The following is a 24,776-nucleotide window of genomic DNA, read 5'->3' on the forward strand; positions in this document are numbered from 1 at the left end:
CTGTACTTAGTACAATTTTGATGTAGTTGTACTTTACTTGATTATTTCCATTTTATGCCACTGTATACTTTCAGTCCACTACATTTCAGAGGGAAATATTGTACTTTCTACTCAACTACATTTATTTGACAGCTTTAGTTACTTTACACTTTACATGAAGATTTGACACAATGGATAATATAATAAGCTTTTAAAATACAACACATTGTTAAAGATTAAAAAAGGGGTTTCCAACCTTTTTGGCTTTTGATATCTTAAAAAAAGCAGTGTGTAGTTGGGGTCACATTTCAGATGTCTATGAGTTGTTAACAGCTCCACCAAACAGTGATTGTTTCCTTTAAACTTCTCACATGGTTTCATTTCAATAAATGTTCAAATGATCCAATATTTCATCAAAAAACAAAGATTAGATAAACATTCCAAAAAATTTCTTTGGAGAGCTCAACCCCTAGGTTGAGAATCACTGGACTTAACTGGCTAGCTGTATATAAAGTAGTTCAAACAAGCTCCACCTCCAGCAGCTACAATAGTAACATGCTACTCACAGACTGATGGTTCAATATTAATAATCTGTCATGTCATATATAATAATATATCAGTCAGAGAGACGAGTTAGTACTTTAAGTACATTTTACTGCTAATACTCATGTACTTTTACTTAAGTAGGATTTTTGATACAGGACTTTTACTTCTAATATAGAGTTTTTACATTGCTGTTACACACTTTTCCTTAAGGATCTCAATACCTCTTCCACCACTGCTGGTAACCAGTTTGAACACACAGACCTGGTCAACATGTGCGGCTGATAAGATGAATGAGTAAATGAACTAAATATAAAGTAGTATATAATGCAATAAAGTAGTTTTATAACAGCCACATATTTGGCTTGTGTAATCTCCGTATATTGGCCTACATTTCCCATCAACCCTTTCGGCTGCATATCGTAACCTGCCGTTGCCAACAACTTCAAACAGCCCTTTTCGGAGCCCGTCAGCAGTGTGTCGCCTGGCAGTGCTGCTTCTCCTTCTGGCCTGGTAACTTGAAACATGCTGTCCTTCGCTTTGAGACAACTCACACGGGTGAGTATATCATTCATGTTCATGTGTATGTCATGGTTTCCTTCACGGTGTGTTTGAGTTGGGCGACTAAATCAGCTTGTATGTAAGGTTGAACTGTTAGCTAGCTTAACGTTAGTGCTGGTCAGAGCTACAGTCGTGGGGGGTTTAACTTGCTCACGCAGGCTTGAGCAAAGTATGCAGTTTTTACTAAATGAACGCTTATTTAAACAGCACCAGTTAATCACCAGATGTCCTTTCTGTCCTATTTACATCGCACTTTTGACATATTGAGGGTTGTGAGCTAGCTGAGAAGCTAACAAGCTAGCTGTCAGTGGATGTATAGCTGCAGCCGTGTTCCCCGTAATGATGCAACAGCGACTGCTCAGTTTCATCATGTGGGTAACCTGCAAGAAACACAGAAGCATCATGTTTCTCTGTTGGACGAAAAAACTGTGAGCACTTAGGTTATTTATCTGCGAAAATGTGGAAAAAGACAGCGCTCCCTCACAGTTTCAAAAGTACAGTTGAATGTATTTGTTTTACAGTAAAACAGCATTATCATCGATGAAGTTCAAAGGGTGGGATTTGATAACTGTATGAAGGTTATGTCACGTTTAAAGACAATGATATATTAACTAGAAATGGGTGGTGTTGGTCTCAATAATGTTCAAAGTGCAAAATGAGGGGTACCAAGCAAATATTAACCCATGATATTGTTAATTATGTAACAGATAAGGCAGAAAGTTCGCCAAACTTTGAAAGTTTGAACATCCATTGTTTCAACAGTGTCATCTGCTCCTTGATTGTTCAAGAATTTATTACTGTAGTGTAGCTGCAAGGATAACGTATTGTTTTCATTTACACAACATATCAACAGCACCACAGACTGCAACTCAAAATGAGCATAAAGTTGCATGAACACCTCACATTATATTAATGAGAGCAGATTAAATATTAATCTATTATAACTTATTACAACTTTAGTATGAGTAAGATTTATTGCAGGGCTGTTGAGTTGGACCTCATTAGATTTTACACACTAGAGTGTAAATCTTATCTAATCTTAAATCCTAAGTATCTTTAGGCAGATACTTACATTGATATTTAGTAGTCAGTTGATAGCCCTTTTTATAAAAACATATATACACAGTAGAAACAAACATTCTTGACATGGATACCTTAGAAGTGTTGTATTCTTAAGAATTGTGATGATGATTCATACTGATTGGGACATTTAACATTATATGGCTCCTGTATTACCTCTTGTTTGGTATTTCTGTACTTCAGTTTCTTGTCACTTATCAGGCGACATATACACCATTACCTATAGATCTGCAATAAGCTAATATCAGCATAGATCTATATCCATTGCATTTACATCTGTGCAAGAGATAAAACAATTACAAATTTGTTAAAACCAGAAACTACTACACCCTCAAAAATTACAGTACAGTTCAGTCAACAGCAATAAAGTTCACAATGGTGTGATTAATTACAGAACTGTATTACAATGTAAAATTGGTTCTATTATTCTGATGTGATTATCATATGTATTATTGTATTTGAATACTTGTAGCCCATTTGATACATTAATTTTTAATGAATGAGTAGCTGCCCAATGATTTCAAAGTAAAAAAAAAAAAAAAAAGTTGTTTGATTAGTTGAGACATCAGGGTGATGGGGGTGTTGGTAGGGAAAGTTGTTTAAGGACTATGAATAGCCTCATTTTGATCTTTATGAAGTGACCTATTTTACAGATGGTACCAATTTCATGTACTTTTTCAGAAACAACTAGGCTATCCCAAGTCTGTGCCAAAATCATGTGGCATGTGTTCAGACCTAGTTTTATTAGTCACTGTCAGTATGTCTAAAGTTTCCCATTAAATTGACAGATTCACATGCTTGCATGCTTTTCCTATTGATGCTAATTGGTTAAGTGTGCATCTTATTTGAATTCCCAAAGGACTCATGTGAAGCCTTCCTTTTGTGTCCTCACAGGATTTGTGCATGTGAGAGAGATTTTAATCCCTGTGCAGTCATTCCTTGTTGCCGTTTACCTCTGTTTCTGAAGAAGACAGTTTTACTTACTTTCTTACTTACTTACTTACTTTTCTATCGGCTGTTTTAGCCATTTTTGGCTCTGTTTTGCAGAAAAAAGTTAGTTCAAGCTCAGCTGATGGGATGGATTTCAATTGACCCCACTCATTTTGAACCTTTGAAGAACTTTTGAATTCAAAATGAAATGCAGTGATCTTGAGCGCAGCAAATTGAGCGTGAATATCAATGCACAAAATATTAACAATTTTTATTTATTTTGATTTTATTTTTGACAGTTGAGAAACATCTGAGGAATAGAGAAAGGGAATGAGCTAAGATCCAGTTCAATAGCGTGATAACACTGAAGAGCATATGGCTACTTCCACTTACTGTCGTTCATCTATCAGAAACATTTTTTTAAACCACTGATGTTTATTAGAAGCAGAAGCCGAAGGTCATATGGAAAACTCTTTTATGTTTTGATGTCTTTTTTTTTTTTCTCAAAGTTCAAATATGTTAAACTTCAAGGTGTTATGCTTCTGCACACTCACAAATAGTTGGTTTTGTTTGGTTAAAAATGTGTCCTTTACTTCTCATTGTAATTATCTAGAATATGTAGAAAAACTAACACTGTTGTAAAATGAAGTTCTCATGCATGAAACTGTTCATTAGCCTTTTGTGACTGCTTATTAACAACTGGTATGACATAAGCTTGGACCTGCCACAGCAAGACAAGAAAGAAAGTCAGCATGCCAGTTGTGTAACCAGGAAACCAACATTAATTAACACTGAAAGAAAGGAGCTTAAAAAAATACTTCTTCTTTTTTTGTGGATAACACCTTTTTAATAAGTACTTCTGCTGGACAAAATTCTGAATTTCTGAATTTAATTTACCTTATATACAATATGCGTCTTTAGTTATGTTGCATACTCAAGTCACACTTTAGATTAAATTACAAAATCTCAATGAAAATGTGAAATAGGTGCTCATTTGTTTAAATCAGTACTAAAAGTACTCAAACTTTTCAGTGCTGTGTACTGAAAGAATTGTGATGTTTAGCACAGCTTAGTTTCTGTTGTTGAGCAGATTTGCTGGTGACCTCTGGAGTTTGGGTCATAACTCCTACTCAACATTTTTTTGCTTTAGGATGGCTTTGTAGTGTTGCTTTTGCTTCTTCTATTTACAATCAGCAGTGGTTTACTCTGTGTAACAAGGGAAAAAAAACATTTTGTGGGAACTTATTTGTTGGAGTTTTCTGTCTCTATGTTATATGTTGCCAAGATCAACCAACAATGTGCTATTGGTACATTCAATATCACCCAACAATATGTTCTTATTTATGTTTTTACTTACTTTTTAAGCTGGTTATAAAGAGGTTAGGTGACATCCTGAACCGAGCCTTCATCACCTCGACCACTGAAATTCCACTTTAATGATTTCTTATACAACAGTTTTTGAAACAAACAAAATGCAGTCGCAGCAGAAATGTTCAAATTTTTGAAGCCAGTTTTATTCAGTTTGCAGGAGCAGAAGAGTTTTTCACCATGAATTCATGGCTTCATTTTTCCAAGTTGCATTTTCTGTCTCTTTTAAAGCTAAGAGAAGATTAAAATTATGCCTTTTTTTTATTGTGCAGCCTTTTCAAGGTGGAGTTTACTCTGGAACTGAAAACAATTAGCTGATTAGTGGATTGAAAGAAACTAAATTGGCAACTGTTTGATAATTGATTAATTGTTTTAATGATTTTTTCAAACAAAAATACCAATCATTTGCTGGCTCCAGCTTCTCAAATGTGAGGATGAGCTGATTTTGTCTTCCTAATATGAATATGATGAACATCACATTGGGCTCTGGGAAACTGTACTGGGCATGTTTAACTGGTTTCTGACATTTTATAGACAAAATGATTAAAATAATCGGCAGATTAATCAATAATGAAAAGTTGCAGCAAAGTTGGTTGCAGTCCTAGTTTAACCAAGTTCACTACACCTGCCAGAGAGACCTTTCTGTCTTCTTTTGATTTTTTTTTTTTAATAGTGCATCGAAAACCAACACAAACCGATTTTTATCTCCTTTTACTTTTGATAGAATGACATCATCTCTTACTTAAAAGCACCACAATTCACTCTTGCAAATATAGGCTCATTAAAATAAAGTTAAAGGGCTTGTTGAGCCTTACTGAAAAGATACCTTAGGTGGCTCAAAATTGTTTTTAGGGTTAGCTTGGCTCATATATGATTTTACAATGCAGGAAAATCCAGTTAAGTATTTCTATTTTTGTTTAACAGATTGTGCATTTGACAGTGACAGTGAGAGGGTTGGGGGGCCATGAGCCAGGCTTGACCCCATAATGTCACAAGTGTGCCCACAGCATGCATCCAGACTCACCAAGGCACCCGAAAGCCCAGTGTAGAAATCTCTCACCATCTCCTTTACCACAAAGAAAGATTACAGCATAAATGTATCGTTCCACAGCCTACACCTCCTGAAGATTGGCTTTGTTGCCGGAATCGCTTAAGTCTCTGATTGTCAGTCAGACAACCCTTTGACCCGAATAGAGTGGAGTCGCCCTGGACTGTGCCTCTGTCCCTTCACGCCTCTTCACCCCATCCAGATTTCTCAGCCCAGTGTCATCCACACTGAATCAAGGGGCAATTTGTAACGGACAGCCCTGCTATTAGTCAGTGACAGGGAAAGAGGCAACTACATGTCAGACTGACGGATGCTGCTTCTCTATTGACACTTCTTCTCTGCTACCTTACATATCTTTTTTTTATCTTTACTGTTTCTCCTTTCTAGTCCCTTCTTTTTTCTTTTGTTACCAGGCTGATTGTTGTTTGGTATAACCACTGATAGACAGCAGTCATCTGTAAAATTGACTCGCCTCGGGAGCTGCTTCAGGAAATGGGCAAAAATAATACAGAAGCAGGATTAATGAAATGATTTTCTTTCTTCCCTTTTCTTCGTCTCTGCTATTGTTCTTTGGGCACAGATGTTTGACAGGAAAGGCAAACTGCCAACAATTACCTTATCATTGTCATGCAGATGCAGTGCATCTGTGACTCTGCCATTATTTTGTGCTCAGCGCCCAGGTTGATGTGGCCTATCCCGCCCATTTTCTCAGAGTTTTCATCAAGCTCACCTTCAAACGACAGCATAATCTGTTGCCTAAAAATAGTCCCACTGTGACATATTTGGTGCTTGTATCTTGGATCTCACTTTTCTTGGATCAGTTTATGTTGTGTTTATTAATTAATCTCCCGTAATGATCAGGGCTGGGAAATGAGGCAGGAAAGCAGAGAGGTAGACCACAGGGACTGACCTGTTTGTTGTTTGTTGAAGCCCAGAGCTGTCCCATTTGGATGCCATGAAAGTGATATTGATGACAAGAGGAACTAATAAAAACGTCACAGGAGTGCTACTTGGCTCAGCGTGTTTAGCAGCGTAAGAGGGACAGGAGGAGGAGGGTGGGAAAAGGAAAGCGGGGATGAAGGTGGAGGCTAGCAGGGGGGAGGAGGGAGAGGCACCCTTGTCTGTTATGCAGTCGTCAGTCGCAGTATAACCACAGCAGCGTTGGCTTGTGTTGGGTTTTAGTGCCACTGCCTGTCCTGGCCTTGGTGTGTCCCAGCAGAAACGCAGACAGCAAAGGACAGTTCCCGTCAAGATTTAATGACCCATGTGATTTCTCAGCAAGAGGCAGCCCGACCTGTCTCCCCAGGCCCTCATCTCTTCCAGAGCCCCGAGGGGGGGCCCCTCTCCCCCTTTTCCACCATCACCACTGCCACCGGTGACAGAAGGCCCGGGTAAAGACTGTTAGAAATCGGCCATTAAGGTGCCAGTCACCTCCCCTGGTGTGTTACCACTGTCCCCTCTGCCACCTCTGGGAACAGAGGAAGAGGTGGAGAAGAAGCAGGCTGCCTCTGAAAATAAAGGGTTCTTCTTAAGTGTTTTTTTTTTTTTTCTTTTCAGTCATGATGGTGAATTATGAACCTATTGCATCGTAGAGAAGATTCCCATTTTCTGTATAGCTGTTACTATTTCTGCCCAACATTACCATCTTTTTTTGTCCTAAAAATTACAGAGTTGGGTACTTTGCTAGATTTACAGTGTAATAAAGCCACTACAAAAGATTAAGTTCCCAAACATTTTTTTTTACACCACATGGAATTAGCATAATTGCGTTTTATTTTTTCTTATGGGTGTCCTCAACCAGTCCTAAGCACTGTGCTAATTGCTTTTTAATGGTGCTATTAAAGGAGGTTGTCCCTCACACCCCAGCACACCTGTACAGATGATAACTATATGTTTCAGTGGTGAGATTCTTCTCAACACAGAGTCATTCATATTGTTGATTAAATGACGGGAAGAAGCCAATTTGTTCTGAGTGCAATCGACCTGTCAAGGAGTTTTTTAAACCTCTGATTGTTCTTCCACATGGTGCTCCGCCCGTTCGTTGATTGGGATATATAAAGAGAACTTGTGCACAGAAAGGCATAGCTTTAATACATGACAAGTATTGAAGATTTTATGATTATCCAAGTGCAGCATTTAAGCACAAAGTCGAAAGTTTCAGTCATCCATCACAGGCATACATAGTGCGGAACCAGGATTGAACCAGCATAGGATTTATGCTTAGCTTAGAAAAAAGGAGAAAGAGCCAGTGAAAATTGTATGGACTCTGCACACTCACATGATCAGACATTGCAGCAGAAAAACTCGCCAGCCCCAGTCCAGATTAGATAAGCGGGAAGTGCTGAATCTGTTCTCTCCATGCCTCCTTCGGTACACTGAGGCAGTAAAAGTCAGTCCCTCAGTTTGTAGAAGTGCTGATAGAGGCATAATTGAACAACCGTGCTGATTATTGATATCATGCAAACACGCCAGCTTCTAATTATACCAGGCTACATATTAGAGTTTATGAGAAACTGAGGAGGGGAAGGGAGTTGAAATGTCTCCTTATTTATATAGGAGAAATCAGGGTGTCACTTTAAATATGTGAAATGGTCAAATACACTCTTTGTCGTGTGTTCTGTGTAACGTCTTCATATTGTGTTCTGGTTTCTCTTAGAGGGAACAGCCCCAACTAGTTTCATCTTCACAGAAAATATAACTCCAAAATTCATTCATTCATTTTTTATTTTCATTCCCCTCCTCTATGGATCCTCTTTTTTTGTTGATTTTTTTTCTTAAAATAATTTCTTATCTTGCTAAATGTCTTTTAATGACATCAAAACATCATGCAGCTGCAACCCAGACTACAGTCCTACTATTTTACAGCATTTTTTATTGAACTATGGTCATTTGAATTGCAGTAGTACTGTAAGATCTTTTGACCGGACCCATTTCAATGTAATGACCCAGTGTTAGAAAATGACACTTGACCCTTGCTACTTTTTATTTCCATTAGCGTTTACAATAATTTCGATAAATGTATAAAACTAACAAACTCAATCAATCCTTCTCTTCTACACGTATCCCCCTTCTGCCCATAGCCACTGTGCCAACGAGCCCCGGTTCGTCTTGGTGTACGTGGGCAGCAGTCCCACGCTGCCACCCGTGCAGTGGATGAAGATCGTCCATGGACGGGCCAGGAAACCCTGTCTCAGGATGACCCCGAGATGTGGGATCTACTGCAGAGGGAGAAGGACAGGCAGTGCCGTGGTTTGGAGCTCATTGCATCTGAGGTAAAACATCGCTCAAAGAGATAACTGACTGTTTTTGCCTATGTCTACTTACTTGAACTGTTCACATGTGAGAGAGATGGGTGGGATGGGTGGTTAAAGAAAGGAAGATGACATACCAAGTTCTCAGGCTTGGTGGTAAACCTAGGACATGAGGTTAACTTTGCATCCGTCTCGGTAAATCTTTTGAGTGTACATGGATGTATTATGTACTTTCTTCCTTAAAATGAACAAAGCAAAGTTGAAAAAGTGTAAGACAGAGATTAGCTGATAGTCATGACTGGCCACTGAAAGAGATCATTTGGCCAGTACCATATAAATATTTCTGTATGGCATAGACATGGTGGCAGATTCTTGGAATGAAAAAGTGGAAGACATTCATTCAGTCCTTAATTTATTAATGTATATATTTATTTAGACTGAAATCTATTTTGTCACAGATAAAAATGAATATCCATCCTATGCTATTGACCCTTTTCACAGCAGACATTTTCATTTGTCAAAGCAGGAAATGCACAGGTGAAATTAATGACATTAATGATGGCTGCATTCGGTCTAGGTGAGCTAGTTCCAGGGTTCTGGTATTGCACACGCTCACTCGCTGACACGGCTTAGTGGGATTGTTAATGGAATGGAGCCGTCACTGGTTACGCCTGTGCTTTTCCTGCTTTGACAAGTCAAAATGTCTGCCACAAAAAAGGGTCTATTATGGCTGATGGAGCTGGCACTTGTTTTAAACGAAGACAGTCAATGTAAAACACTCACTCAGTGCCTGTCAGAGCTGGCAGCACACTCCCTGTATGTTGGCAGTGCAAGGTACCTGAGAACGCCTCATCACCTGTGATGAATGTTTTGGCAAAATGGGTGAACAGATAGATTGTTCTGGAATATGTCAGGAATCGCTGACAAATATACATTTATTTTTTAGTCATGTTTGTTTATAAATCATCTTGCTGTTGTATGTTTTTAATGTTTTATAGCAACAAATTTACCGGTTTGAATGTTTTCAGTGGGTTGCTGGGCCAGTAAAACTGTGATCCTCTGACTCTAAGATACAAATGGTAAATCAGTAATTGTGAACTCTGACAAAATGTTGTATTTTAATAAAGATTATTATTCACCCACTGACCAGCTGTGTACAGTGTGCAGTAAGTCATTTAAACCTGACTTCTTTTATAGTGAAAATGCTCACAGCACTTACTGTAGGCAAGAATAGCTCAGTTGTTACAGAAACATTTGGGGAACTCTTTGTTTTCAGTTTAAGGCTTGATGGTGTGAAATGGAAAATTTTACTGTTCAAAAGAACAGACAAGGTTTTATCCTGTATTGTTCTTTCTCTCTCCTCTTGTTTTCTTCTTCACCACAGTAGTTGTTCAGTGGAGTATATCAGCCCCCTCTCGACACAAAGCCAGACCGCTCTAGTGTGAGATAAAGCTGATATCTTCATTCTGCCTCCTCCCCACCTCACTCTGCACGGCACATCACAGTACAGCTCAGGCAGGCATTCCTTGAATGAAAAGACGTACATTTTCCCACATGTGTCCGCCCACACACATTTTCTTAAATGTATAAAACACACACACACACACACACACACACACACACACACACTTCAAGATGTTGAGAAGAAAATGCATTTCCTCTTCTAATTTATCCACAGTCGTCTGCATGACAGACGGACGCAGCTGAAAGCTGTTACTGGAGCTTTTATCTGCCTTGATCTCATCTTTGGTCTCAGGTGAAGCATTAGCATAATCACGCATAATACACACATACACCTCACCACCGTGCCCCCCCCCCTTCAGTGTGGCAGAGAGTGGAGAATGTATGTGTGTGTGCGTGTTTTGTGTCACACCCTGTTACTGTGCCATGTGATAATGTACAGTAATAGTGTTGTGTCAGGAGGCCATGCTTAGGGAGATAGCCACTGTCAGCTGCACAGTCTAGGCTGAACAAAATTTTCTATGTAACAAGTTGTCGAGTCTTTTTTGTTTTTTTATTTGTTTGTTGTTTTTTTTTGTATAGTCCAGTATCACATACTGTGTCTCAAATGGTTTTGTCAGTCCACAACAGCAAGGAGGGATGTCCCAATCAGATTTTCTTTACCCTGTGATCCCAGTCCAAGTCTACTGAGTATCTACATGATAATTAATTTTTTTTTATCTTATCATGTTGGTATTTTAATTTACTTTTTCCTTCTTAATACAGCTGCACACTTGACCTGGAGAAGGCTTACGTTAAAATTACTAAAGCAGCTCAAATATGAATGGCTGTGAATTTTTGATGGTCTTTCCTTTGATGCTATCCTTTGCTACTTTGTATATATTGATGTCCTAAAATTGTTTGTATAATATCCATCCAGGCAGCAGTTGGACAACATGTGTCCAAAATACTCAAGTTTAAATAAAGTTTTCAATCAACAGCAATACTTTAAAAGAAATGGAAGAAACCCCAGGAGCAGAAATTCAAAGGGGAGTATCCTTTCCTCAGAGGGCAGGGCCGTAGATGGGGAAATGGCAATTACAAGATAAGCAGAAAGTTGTAACGGCTAGTAGAAATACAAAAATGGGATTATAGTTCAGCAGTGGGATTATAATTGGTCCTGCACCAATATAGAAAAATATGTCTTTTTGGTTTTCCAGCACATGGACAAGATATAAAGGAAAACGTTTGGGGGGTAATTATTCCCCTTTTGCTGCAACTCATACTCTCTAAAATTTGTTTTTCTTGGAAAATGCGTTGCAAAATGATTTTAAAAAAAGGCCACACAAACATATCTCAGCATGTGCAGAAAAGTTTATTACATTATCTTGTATCCTCGAGCAGCACGGTGATAAGCATTGTGGAGTACAGCATGTTAGTCCATGGAAGTCCAGAGGTTCAATACTGTAATGATTGCCTTTAGCTGGAGGGGGATTTCTCACTATCACTTAACAGACTTTAATTTGCCGTCCTTGTCCCTTCTGTCCACTCGCACCATTGATCTGAGTGTGTGTGTGTTTGTGTGTGTGTGTGTGTGTGTTCTCTCACCACAGAATTTCTGCAGTCGAGCCGCTCTGGAAGCTCTGGGCTCCTGTCTGAACAACAAATACTCCGAAGGCTACCCAGGGAGAAGGTGAGTGTGTTTATTTAGCCACACCCTGGCTTATTAAGACTGTTGATATTCTCTGCTTGAGGGTATTAGTCACAGACATGCGCACATAAACACACACGCATAGATACACTCTGATTTATACTGTCGTCTCTATCTTGCCCTATGATAGCACATGCCAACCACACAGCAAATAATCCACAGCCTCTGCTGTTTTGCCAAAGAAGATTCCTAAGGGGATACATTGGAAGAATATAGTGCCCGGGCTGATAGTTTCATATATCCAGTTTTCCTATTTTCTGCTATTTCCCTCAGATAATTCACATTTATCAAGAGCAAACAGTGCTGACATGTTTTTAAATGCCCTTTTATTTGATGCCTTTGATTCCTTGAACACAAACCCTCCATAAATCTCCTTGCCGCCGTATGCATTTTTAATTTTTATTTCTTTTCTCTGCATCCTACTCATCTTCTGTTTTACACTTAAATGAAATGAAACAAAAGGATGGTCTCATTGACTGAGTGGTTTGCATGGTATCCATCTGTTGCTCTCTCATCTGTAATTCCACTGAAAAGGTTTGATGAGCATTTTCACCTGAAATGTCCCACATCTGTCGTGGTACTTTCAGGTCAACATCAGTCTAAATTGCTCTTGATTTTTGTGACCAACAGTGCTGTTTGTGGTAAAAGTAAAATACATTGTAGATGTTGACTTCAATCAAATAAATATCAATGCTCAATCAGGCAAGTTATTTGCAGGAGTGATGCATCTGTTACGGGTCACTCAAGAGTGTCTTTTTCATTCATAGAAAATCACATTTCCTTTTTTTTCCCCCCTTTCTCTCAAACCACTTTGGACAACGTGTTTGCAGGTACTATGGTGGAGCAGAAGTGGTCGACCAAATCGAGGTCCTGTGTCAAAAGCGAGCCTTGGAAGCCTTTGACCTGGACCCAGCTCAGTGGGGTGTCAACGTGCAGCCATACTCTGGCTCCCCCGCCAACTTCGCAGTCTACACTGCCGTTCTCAACCCCCATGATCGCATCATGGGCCTGGACCTGCCCGATGGAGGACAGTCAGTACTTACTGCTGCTTTTACATTTGTTCCACTGTCACTTATTTTCTCTCACCCTCACACCCTTCCAAGCTGCCCCAGTTTCTTTGCTGGTCACCACAAGTGTATCATGAAGAGTCTGACATTCATTCACACTAAATAAAGTTTCACAAACTGTCGATCCCAATATTGATATTTTAAGGTCACCCTTCAGCAACATTACCATTTTAAGAAAAATAACATGACTTGCTTAAGAGCATTCTTTATTGCTGGATATTGATGTAAAAGATTTTTTTTCTCATGTTTTTCCAACGTTCAATGTTCCTTTCTGTCACACCAGTCTGACCCATGGCTACATGTCTGATGTGAAGAGGATCTCAGCAACCTCAATCTATTTTGAGTCCATGCCCTACAAGCTCAATGTAAGTAGAGACCCCTACTACTGACACCAACTAACTAGTTGTTTACTGTCTTACACCAGTGAGTCAAGTTTTTGGTAATGGTGAGGGTCAATATCACAAGTAGAACTGATGGGGATGGAACAACAGTGATTAAAGTGTTATATCTGTTTACATTTTAACATGTCACGAATTGCTTGTGTGTGTGTGTTTGCTTGTATTGCTATCTTTTTTAAACTATCATTGTGAGGACATTTTGGCCAGTCTTCACTACTTCAAAGGGCTGTTTGAGGGTTAAAATTTGGTTTTAAGATTAAGGTTAGAATCAGGTTTAGGTTAGGATAAGGGATGGGGGTCAGGCATTTAGTTGTGAAGGTTAGGGAATACATTATGTCATTGAGGGTCTTCACAAGTACAGAAAGACAAACGTTTGTCTGAAAATGTGTGTGTTTGCCCGTGTGCGTGTTTCATGGATTGTCCTTATCGTTTTACCCTATGTATTTTGAAATGAATTTCCATTATTGGATAATAAAGTTGAATGTGAATCTTGATTTAGTTGTTAGATGTTAAATCATATTTGAAGATACTTAATATGTTAAGAGTTTTCTAAATTCCAATAATGTAATCCTTTTGGGTCAAGATAATCACAGTCATGTTTCTCCGGTGAATTGTCCTCTATGATGAACGAACCAACACATTACCCAGCAGCACTGTTGGTCAGAATTACCCATGTGTCAGAGCTTCTACAGTCTCAGATTTCTGCTACTTGCTACTGTAGAGCATTGCTTGTTCTGCATTTCTAATTATACAGTAGTTGGTTGAAGGAAGGCACTTCGCTGCTTATAGACAAACCACACTAATAGTTTGTGTGAATGTATTGTAAGGTATGTTTTATAAGGTGTTCTGCACTGTCCATGCAAACTGAGTTTTCTTAAGCCCAGTATATTAGCTGTGGTCAGGGAAGAAAACTATTGTAGGATAAAGAAATGTAACCACCAGACTGAAACACCTTTCTGACATTTCTGTTGCTGTCATTATGTTAGCAGTACGGTACAGATTTCACTCAGCTTTAGAAATAGTTATCAAATATGAAAACCCACATTTTACATTTTGCTCAAACTGAATAACTTGCACCACTTTATTTAAACTTCTAAAACTTTTACTACTACTTCTCTTGGAGTCCTCGACCAAAATGACAAAAAATATCTTGAATCAGCACAAATATCTAAATGTAAATTACTAATATCTTTGACCTGGTGTTTCCTATGACGAAACAACATAACAACAGGATATTGGTTGAAATAAACGGAGAACAGAAAAGAAAACAGAACGTTGTGATCCCCTTTTAGTCATCCTGTTTACTTTGGCGGCCTCAGTGCTGAAAGGTGCTTGCCAACAGAGGAGCTTAAACTCTGATGTATTGGTTCATGTACAGCTTTTTCACCCATAATGCAACCCATACTGCCTTATTAGTTTAGTATACTACATAAAACGTTCAAGTGCTGTTTTCCACCAGCATGGAGATATGTACAATCAGGGCCCTTCAGATGTGACAAGTAATTTTACAAGTTAACATTAAGATATGATCAGCGTGTTGTATATTAGTGTATAGTATTCTATTCCTGGGGTTATAGTTGTGTGGTAGTATTGGTAGCGGCTGATGGATGGCCATGAGATTCTGCATGTCCCGGCCTGCTGATATATGGGCAGGCAGGACCCCTCTGCGAGAGAGATAATGGGAAATCGACAGGCTGGCCAGCACCACTGGCTCTGTCTTCACAATGAGCAGCTTGATGGAGTGAGGGGGCATCCATAGATGTGCTCTGGAGATGGGAGATTATCAGGTTGTCTAAATAAAGCTTTCCCTCCTCCTTCACTCTCTTCTTTTCCTTGTCTGTGTCTCCCTTATTTTCCATCCTTTCTGTCTCTCACTTTGTTTTTATGCTCCACCCTGCTTGCTTTCTCTTGCCTGTATTGTCTCTCTTTTCTGATTCTTGGAGGAGGGGGAGAAAGGTAAAACTGAGGATTTAGGTGTAAGACACAGTGGTCATTTAGCTTGTCCAGCCTGACTCTATCTCATGTGACTCTGAGCTACATCTACTGAGCAATGGATTACCTAACATCAGAATCTTTATTGACCAAGTATGTTTATACATACAAGGACTCTGGTTTAGTGGCTCTCCATGTACTTACACAGAATAACAACACAACAGGATACGAATAGTGCAAAGGAGTGATGAGATAAATATTAAATGGTTAAAAAAAAAGTTACTTTATATACATATAGTATGGTATATCAAGTAACGCTGTTTTAACTTTATCTAACAATTTAACCTTGTCTCCAAAATGATCTCTGATCTGTTCAGCCTCATCACACCAATTGAGTAGATGCCTGAAAGGTTGAATTAGGATAAGTAGGGGTGCATTACTGCAATTGCTCCATCTTCCTCCTTGATATGATAGGTTGAAATGTCTCCTTTTTAGATAAAAATTCCTGCCCCTTTTTTAAAGTCGCAAAAGTACTTCAAATGCAGCTGCTTCAAATGAGCTGCAAATGGAAAAAATCTCTCTTCCGTGTTGATATGTTTGCTCTTGATCCGCAGATATCTGACTATTTTTTTTTTAATCCTCTCATGTTCTTTTTTTTTTTTCCTTCTGACCCTTACTCGCGCTTTAATATTCTCATATTCCTCCTCCACTTTCTCTTTATTCTTTCCTCCTACTCTGCCTCTTCTCTCCTCTCAATCTGTCTCTCTCTCCAGACTGCAACAGGACTCATAGACTACGACCAGATGGAGATGACGGCCAAGCTGTTCAGGCCCAAGCTCATCATCGCTGGCACCAGCGCCTATGCCCGGCTCATTGACTACGCACGCATCAAGAAGGTGCATGGAGAACTCTCTCCGTATTCAAAACTCACCTACCCTTCACCCCATCTTTTTTCTGTCTCTCTGTGTTTCACCCTACCGCTTTCTCTCCTGCAACCTGTTTTGTCAACTATTAGGAAGGTCAGACCAGCTTTGTCCTCTTTTTCTTTTTTTTTTAAAACTCAGTCAACCTTTTCCACTGAACTGTCACAGACACCTGCTTCCCTTACAAACAAGGATCACTTCCAAAACATAACTTTACTAATTTCTGCCCCACAGTAGAGACTTCTGCCTGCTCTTACCGAGCATTCGCATTTAAACATTAACATTTCCAAAGACAAACCAATTTTTTAGGGTCTTTGTCACTTGCACGCAACAACACAGATGCTTTCTCCCTCTCTTACCTACTCATCCGAACTGAACATGGACACTCACACGTACACAGCAGCAACTTTTAACCGCACACTTCACTGCTCTCTTTGACAGTGCATAAGAGGCCCCTTTATCTGTTTTGTTATACCCACCCGCTGATTCACTTCATTCGCTCCATGACTGCTTCCCTTTGTTGTAGAGCTCCACTTGTCCTAGTACCGTCAGATGGAGTGTCCCACCATTACAGAGCAGTGTTTTTATTAAGCACCATAACTACTTTGCCACTAGGCCTGAAGTGGGGCCATATTTTCCCTCTGGCATGTCTCTGTGGAACTGTTTGCTGTTTTATGGCTGAATCTGCTGGGCCGGGCTCCTCTCCAGATTTTTCAGTGTTGTGTTACCTAGATTGTTGCAACTCTTTTTTTTTTTTTTTTTTAAATCTGAAATTTGTCTTACTATCAGCATTCATCACCCTCTTGTGTTCTTTACCCCCTCCAGTAACCCTGCCATCTCCCCTGCCTTTTAATCTAATAAACATGTGCTGATCCAGTTTAGATATGAGAGGAAGGGAGATTGTCATGATAATGCATATTAATTGGAGCACTAAAAAGATTGTTTACCGCTCTGATCATTCGCCAGCAAGTTATTTGCATGTTAGCGAGCTATTTATTGTTTGTGCCTTTCTCAGTAAATGCTGGCAAGAGACAGCAAGAATTTATTGAATTATGCTGTAATATTGCGGTCCTCTGAAAACTGCTGAAGTGTTATTACACCAGCTCTGATTTGAAACATCTGCCCTTTAAGAAGAAAGGTACAGCTAACAGATGTAGAGTTAGTTAACAAATCTTAACCGTGGGGGGAAAATGTAAATGTATTAGTACCAAGAGATTGTATCTCACATTTTTTATCTTGCATTTCAACATATACAGTGTGCAGTCGAATAAAATTTTTTTTTTTTAAAATTAGGGTCGCTGGTGACAAGGACTGAGGCAAGTTGAAGAATGTAGTTCAGTTTTATAGTAGCTTTAGTGCTCTATATATCAAGGATAATGCATATGCAAACACAATGCTGTTCATAAATATTTGGACAGTGACACATGTTCGCTTCGTATTCCAGCATTACATTTTAAATCAGTGACTGAGGTTCAAGTGCCGACTTTCAGCTTTATGGAGTGTCTATATTAGGTTAACAATGTAGGATTTTACCCTTTCTTTTTTTTCTTTTTCTTTTTTTTTTATATAGTCACCCAATTTTAGGACAATGGTCCCACAGTTACTGAAAAGGAGTTCTTCAGGCCGAACAGAAAAATGCTCTTGGCTTCTAAGTCAGTCAACGGACCTTATTCCAGCTGAGCATGTGGTTCACTTGCTTAAGACCAGACTGAAGGCAGAAAGACCTTTTTGTAAAAAAAATCAAAGTGATGATGGCTGCAGTACAGGCCTGGCAGATCATCACCGGAGCAAATACAAAGTTTCTAATAGTCAAAGGCTTCACTTTTATTACTTGTTACTAAATGTGAAGGATTTGCAAGCGCATATCAAATCTGAATATTGTATTTACATTTGTTAATTTTTTATAACTGCTTTATGCCCCCTAATGAAGGTAGACTGAATATTTGCTGTCTCACCACCTGAACTTTGAAATAGTTTACCTCTTACTATTAGATGATCCAATTCAAACTTCTCAAGACCCATTTTTATTCCCTTGTATTTCTACTCTGCTTTGCTTTTTTGTAAATTTGATTCTGTTGCCATCCTGCTTATTTATTTAATGCTTTTAATGTGAAGCACTTAATAATTTTTGTTGTTTTGAAAAGTGCTATATGAATAAATCTTTACTTAGTTACTTTCTAAAATTTGGGGAAAACACCTGTAAAGGTAAAAGCAATTAGTTCAACCTCATATTCATTGTGTTATTTCAATTCATTTACCTTTAGTACAGGACCTGCACACAAAAAAGCATCACTCTCTCAATACTGTACTGTAGCTCAGGTTTAGGAGAGTAATGTCATGATTTGGGTCCTGTGCAGAAAAAGCACTTGAATTTCCTGAAATGTTTTGAATCTTAATTTTAACTTTGCTCCATGTTTTCCAACCTTTTTTTCCTCAGCTATGTACCGACATTAAGGCCTACATGCTAGCTGACATGGCCCATATCAGTGGCCTGGTGGCAGCCGGAGCTATTCCCTCTCCCTTTGAACACGCTGACCTGGTCACTTCTACCACACACAAATCCCTCAGAGGAGCCAGGTAAGAAGTACAACAGAGACTTTCAGTAAATTCTAAAATTTCTGTCGTGCATTCAGGCTGGTGCCTCAACTGTGATTAATCTCTGTCACATCACCTTAAAACATCCAGGAAATGATTGTTTTATTTTTATGGCGATTTATGAAAGATGAAACCTTGCTTGAGTTTTAGAGAATAAAAATTCTTACTGGTGAGTAAATGCTTGTTTTTCCAGGGCTGGTCTCATCTTCTATCGTAAAGGTGTCCGCTCTGTGGACAAGAAGGGGAAGGAAATCATGTACGACCTTGAGGACAAGGTCAACTTCTCTGTCTTCCCCTCCCTGCAGGGTGGACCTCATAATCATGCCATCGCTGGTGTAGCTGTGGCACTCAGACAGGTCAGCAAAATAAACATCTCATTTAATTGCAAAAATTGCCTACCTCATTTCTATTGTTGTAACGCTTTATTACCCACGTCTGCAGTTTCCTAATAGAAGTTGATTACTAGTTTGTCTGATTTTGCAGTGAAACAAAATCTTACTGCTGAGATGCTTTTGTGAAATTTGACTCAGGACCCTGTTCACTAACCAACTACAAGCATCTGCTCCTTCTCTCACTCTCAGGTGCTCTGCCAGATAGCTACTGAAATCTAATCAGAGAAAGAGGATAGATGTCCCTTTTTTGCTTCTCACTTGCACCATAGATGAGAAATTTCTTTAGCACGGGTTCTCAAATTGTTAATCTTTTGACCACTGAAATTAAGTCCCGTCTACCTGCATGTTCAACAGTTGACCAAGACTTTTTTCAGGTTATTTCATCAATTATCAGGAAAGTATTCACCACACAAGATAAAAAAACCTGACTTTTGAATTAAAAACTATGGAGCAGTTGATGAATCAATTATTTGATTGACAGAAAATTAATCAGCAACTATTTTGATAATCAAGCATAATAGGTTCCCTTTAATGCTTTTCTTTGTCATACATGACAGTAAATGGAATATATTTGTTGGTCGAACAAAACAAGACATCTGAAGAAAATTCAGATGTAACAGGAAAATTATAATGGTAATTTTTCTTCATTTTCTGACATTTTAGAGACCAATGATTAATCAATTGATTGAGAAAATAATCAGCAGATTAATCGATTGGTTAGTTGCAACCCTAAAAAACTATTCTTTACATGATAAATGCATGTAATACAAAATTGTTTTCTTAACATATCATGACTTATTTCCCCCCCCCCCCCCCCCAACACTGAAATAGAACCAATCTTCTGTCCGACTCAGTCTTTTCTATTATCTTTTTTTGTGTCCAGGCACAGTCTCCCATGTTCAAGGAGTATATCAGCCAGGTACTAAAGAACGCCAAGTCCATGGCTACAGCTCTTCTCAGCAAAGGCTACACCCTGGTATCAGGTAATCTAACTTGTATTTAAACATGCTTTTTCTTTTAATTCCCAAGGAGACACTGGCTCAGCAAACAGCAGAGAGAAATATCGGAAACACACGTCAATAAAGAATAATGTCCTGTCACAGAATGCAAATTACAAGGTAAAAAAAAAAAAAAAAAAAACGGAACTGCATTTAAATTCATGATGTGCAAATAGGCTAATGTCAGTGTAGCAGCCTTGTCAGTCAAGAGAATAAAACCAGATGAAAGTGGTCACTTTCTGGTTGTGAGCAAATGCTTGAATCTTGTACTGCATTTAATACGCTGGCCTCAGCTGTTTTTTGATGTATAGCCTTCAATTGAATCCCTAAAAAATTCAGACTTGTCCTGTGCTTACATTGTGCTTTGCATTGTGTGCAGACACTCTGTGGAAAAAGGGTGTTGTTTACTTTTACAGTGAATAAGAAACTTGTAAATAGGAGTGAATTCTTGCTCAAGTGAGCCGCTAAAGGAAAATATTTTTATAAGAGGCACTCATCTATCTAAATGTTATGAGTAATAATGTATTTTTGGTGCTTATATTAAGCGTATATGATTATAACGACAATCAATTTTGCTGTCAGGATTAGTGATAGTATTGCTTCCTAAAGAGTTTTAATGGTGGTGTCCATTTGTCACCTTTTTAGAGAGCTCATCAAGCAAAAAAAAAAGCTTAATTCTCTTTTGCTCATTTTATCCAAGAATAAAGTAAAACTTATAAATACAGTGCAGAAATTTGCATAAAGCAGATGGAAAAATGCATGAGAAAGCATGTGCATAAAGCATGTGAAGCATAGGAGGCCTGACAACATACTACCCAACAGTAATTTTGTGCCATCATTAACTGCATTCAGTGTAACATCCTAAAACCTAACAAACTGAGTAACATTACGATATCCATGTTAAACGTAAAGATGAGGTGATCTGATCAAAGAAGAAGAATTGAAGCATGTGTCTACAAAGCCTCGGACTTTCCCTCTTTTCAAAAGTTTTTATGAAGAATGCTACTTATTTCAGGCGGGACCGACAACCACTTGGTCCTGGTGGATCTGCGGCCTAAGGGTATCGACGGGGCTCGGGCCGAAAGGGTGCTGGAGCTTGTGTCAATCACTGCCAATAAGAACACCTGCCCCGGGGACAAGAGTGCCCTGACTCCTGGTGGCCTCAGGCTAGGTAAGGACCAGCTTCACATTACACTGCATTTAGCTGGACTCGGACAAGGTCAACTGTCATACTCATTAAGGATATGATCAAGAACTCTCAAAGCAAAACTCTCAAAAAAGCTCACCTCATAGTTAAATGAGTTGTTTTTTTGTTTGTTTGTTTTTTTGTGAAATTTACTTTGCACCTAACATCCTCTTCACTTAATGTTTAACTTACTTTTTCAAAATGTTAAAATGTATTTCTGCGTATGGAAATTAGTCAGCCACCAATTAAGCCACAAGCGCTGAGCAGATCATGATTAATTAAGCATGTTTGGGTTTTTAATCATCTTCCAGGAAGCTCATGAGCTCCACATTTACACTGCCACATTTTCTTAAGGCGAGATATTTTACCTACAGTACAATGCTCTGCACTTCTTACCTTCTCATTTGTTTATTTTATTGAGATTTGAGTGCACTGAAGTGACCCATTGTCCATGGGCATCAGTGTAGGTTTGACAAATCTGTAGTTTGTGTGGATTCATTACTAAAATGTCAAGAAGCTTCAGGGCTCTGCTTTTTACCCTAAAGACTCCATGGTTCCTATGTTTTTTTTAAAAAAAGTAATAAAACGGATTGGAGACAGCTGAACATGTAAAATCAAGAGGAAGAAATTACCAGTCATAACTTTGTATTTCAAGCTGCAGATTTTGTGTTCCTCTCTGTCCCAGGTGCTCCAGCACTGACCTCCAGGCAGTTCAAAGAAGCTGACTTTGTGCAAGTTGTCGAATTCATGGATGAGGGCTTCAAGATTGCCTTGGATGTGAAGAAAAAGACAGGTAAGCCAGTACAGTACAGTGAGCATGGAGATGGATTAAAATGTTGCCTAATGGCTAGCAAGAACATTTCCTTATTAAAAGCACAGTTCAAAACTTTGCAATAAAATTACAATATTGTATGTTACATTAAAAACAACAGGCCCAGTGATGATAAAACAAAGGAAGCCTAAAGTGGAACCCTTTTTTCTCTCTTTTCCGTTATCTTATGCAGGAAAGCTCCAGGACTTCAAGAACTTCCTGCTTCAAGACCCTGAGACCATGGCTCGCATCGCCGACCTGCGCCACCGTGTCGAAGTCTTCGCCAGGCCTTTCCCCATGCCAGGCTTCCATGACCATTAGGCTAGTTGATATGGAGTCGGGGGCCATAACATCCAGGTGCCAGAAAGCTGGCTGGGAGGAGATGTGCACAGGGAAGAAGAGGTGTCATGCTAGTGAAATGTGGTTGGTGGCTGTGAATTGGGATGACTCTTGGGTTCCCTTTTTCCAATAAGTTCTGGGAGACCACATTGTTTTGGTTTTCTTTTTTTTTTTTTTTTTACACTTTTTGCAGTTTCCATCAATCTATTCTTGTAAAAACGTCGAGGTAAAGTAAAGAAACAATAAAATTTGACAGAGATTTTGTAGAGCCGAAGAATCTATTTTCTATTGTATATGTAAAGATCTTTCTCAGTTGTCTTCACACCATTTCTTTAATGTGGGTGTGTGGGAGGAAAAATAACATGTCAAATCAAGCAACGACCAACAGTCATTGATGTCACACACTCTGTGACTTGATTAGTGTTAAATTAGTTAGAAAATAGAGATACACTGATGAGTCTTAATGCTGTAAAGCATCTTAACCAATGTGACTAATATAGACGATTATATTCACATGGAGATGTGTGCATGTTTGCCTTGTACTGTCATCTTCTGTTTATGAAACCAGGTGCAGGAGGAGGCTTCATGAAGTGGAGGGGTGTTCTGCCAAACCATGTTGTGCTGGCCTTTTCAATTTTTCCGGGGGGAAATTTGTTGAAAATCAGAAATTAATCCAAAATGTAGTCAGTAAGTTTTCCCTTTAATTTCCCCTTAGGAGAGATTTGTACAATTTGTCTCCAAAGTGGAAAGGTCTATGTGAAATTGTACAGGAAGGGGACTAAATATTTTTATCATTTAATATACTGAGGTCCAATAAAACAACACTACAAACTGTGGTCACAATAATTGTTTAAAAAAAACACATTTCATATATAATGTAGACTATTATAAGCTGCAAAAAATAGAATTCACTAGGCTGTAGTATTAGATTGCATTACAATAAATTCACCTCTTGCGTGAAAATCTTATAGAGGATGCTATTTTCTATTGCTGCTGTTGTGATTATCATCTTCCTTTCTTCAGCATATTGCAGATGTCAGATTTTAATTGCTATATATAATGTCATGACAGATAAATAACCAAATGGAATAACAGTATGTCATCCTGGATTATTTTCTACTTTCCTTTTAAGTGTGTTTACAAAGAGTATATACTTTTCTATATATTATTTAAAAAGAATTAACTATGTAACTACCATAATTTCACATGTATCTTAAGGTTTCCAATACCAGCTGATTTGTTGTACTGGAAGAAGATGATTTGTACTGTAATGCAGTCTGCCTGATTTAACAGTCGTTTATTTCTCTATGGTGTTCAACAATGGGAACTGTGAAGCAGCTTGATTTGATATAACATTTTCAGAGTGTTTTGTTGTCTATCTGGTTCACAGATTGGAACTGTTGTCATTATCACTGCATCAGTGAAGAAGCATGATTTCTGTTTGTGAAATGGTCTTACAGCACAATTGAGAAAAGGGCGTTGGAAATAATGTGGTACTCTCTTCCTTTGCATAGCTTCTAAGGTGAACCAAATCATATGAATTATCCTTATGACAAGTTTTCGACAGCCAGTTGAATAGACTTTGCCAAAATATACCAGTGAGTGTTTTACTACAGTATTCATGTGTCTACTGTTCGTCTGTTATCATCTCTGATATGTTGCCAGTCATTGTACATCAACACAAATTTGATCTAACTTTCTTTTACAGAACATTTTTTATTCATTTTAGCTGAGTCCTAATAAAAGCCAATAATTCAAATATTCTTGTGTTGTCTCATTGATATACATCACTAGCCGCACACTTTTTTTCACAACCACGAGTTGGGAAAAACATCTATTGTGTGGAAACGTATGATTCTGTTGAGATGTGTTTTTTTTTTTTTGGACTGTTATTGTGCAGATGTCAGAGTGGGAGCATAGATTTATTTTTGTGTGTGTGCGTGGAGAAAATGTGAGTGGAATAACAAATATTTAACTTGTTTATTGGTATCAGACGATTAGTGGTTGGGTTATCCATGATAGATTGTTTTCCTCTCACCTCATCTTTACTGTTTTAACTACCCAACAGTATATAAAATTGTTTAAATTGGCTCTGCTCCTAACTACAACAGTGAAATGCTACAATACGCCAGGAGGAACAATTCAGCGTGTAACTGAGTATTTTCACAATGTAGTGTTATTACTTTTTCTTTCAGGATATGAAAATGCAATGAATACCTCCACC

The 24,776-nt window shown here is 38.5% G+C and overlaps 1 protein-coding gene across 1 annotated transcript; it reads left to right on the plus strand.

Annotated features, from left to right (window-relative positions):
- Positions 1-945: 945 nt before the first annotated feature.
- On the plus strand, positions 946-24,311 carry shmt2 (serine hydroxymethyltransferase 2 (mitochondrial)). The gene is made up of 12 exons (XM_042406629.1): positions 946-1,080; positions 8,590-8,781; positions 11,814-11,893; positions 12,742-12,942; positions 13,262-13,343; positions 16,082-16,204; positions 18,669-18,808; positions 19,020-19,182; positions 20,102-20,201; positions 21,232-21,387; positions 22,088-22,195; positions 22,407-24,311. The coding sequence occupies exons 1-12, from the start codon at positions 1,048-1,050 to the stop codon at positions 22,532-22,534; spliced, it is 1,506 nt and encodes a 501-aa protein (XP_042262563.1). The 5' UTR covers positions 946-1,047; the 3' UTR covers positions 22,535-24,311.
- Positions 24,312-24,776: the final 465 nt, after the last annotated feature.

The sequence above is a fragment of the Thunnus maccoyii genome, chromosome 3 (assembly GCF_910596095.1).
Source record: "Thunnus maccoyii chromosome 3, fThuMac1.1, whole genome shotgun sequence".
NCBI lineage: Eukaryota > Metazoa > Chordata > Actinopteri > Scombriformes > Scombridae > Thunnus > Thunnus maccoyii.

Coding starts and splice junctions, on each gene's coding strand:
- shmt2 (XM_042406629.1), top strand. CDS start 1,048: ATGCTGTCCTTCGCTTTGAGACAACTCACACGG. Junction 12,943..13,261: donor GACCTGCCCGATGGAGGACA/GTCAGTACTTAC, acceptor CTGTCACACCAG/TCTGACCCATGGCTACATGT. Junction 21,388..22,087: donor TCCTGGTGGCCTCAGGCTAG/GTAAGGACCAGC, acceptor TCTCTGTCCCAG/GTGCTCCAGCACTGACCTCC.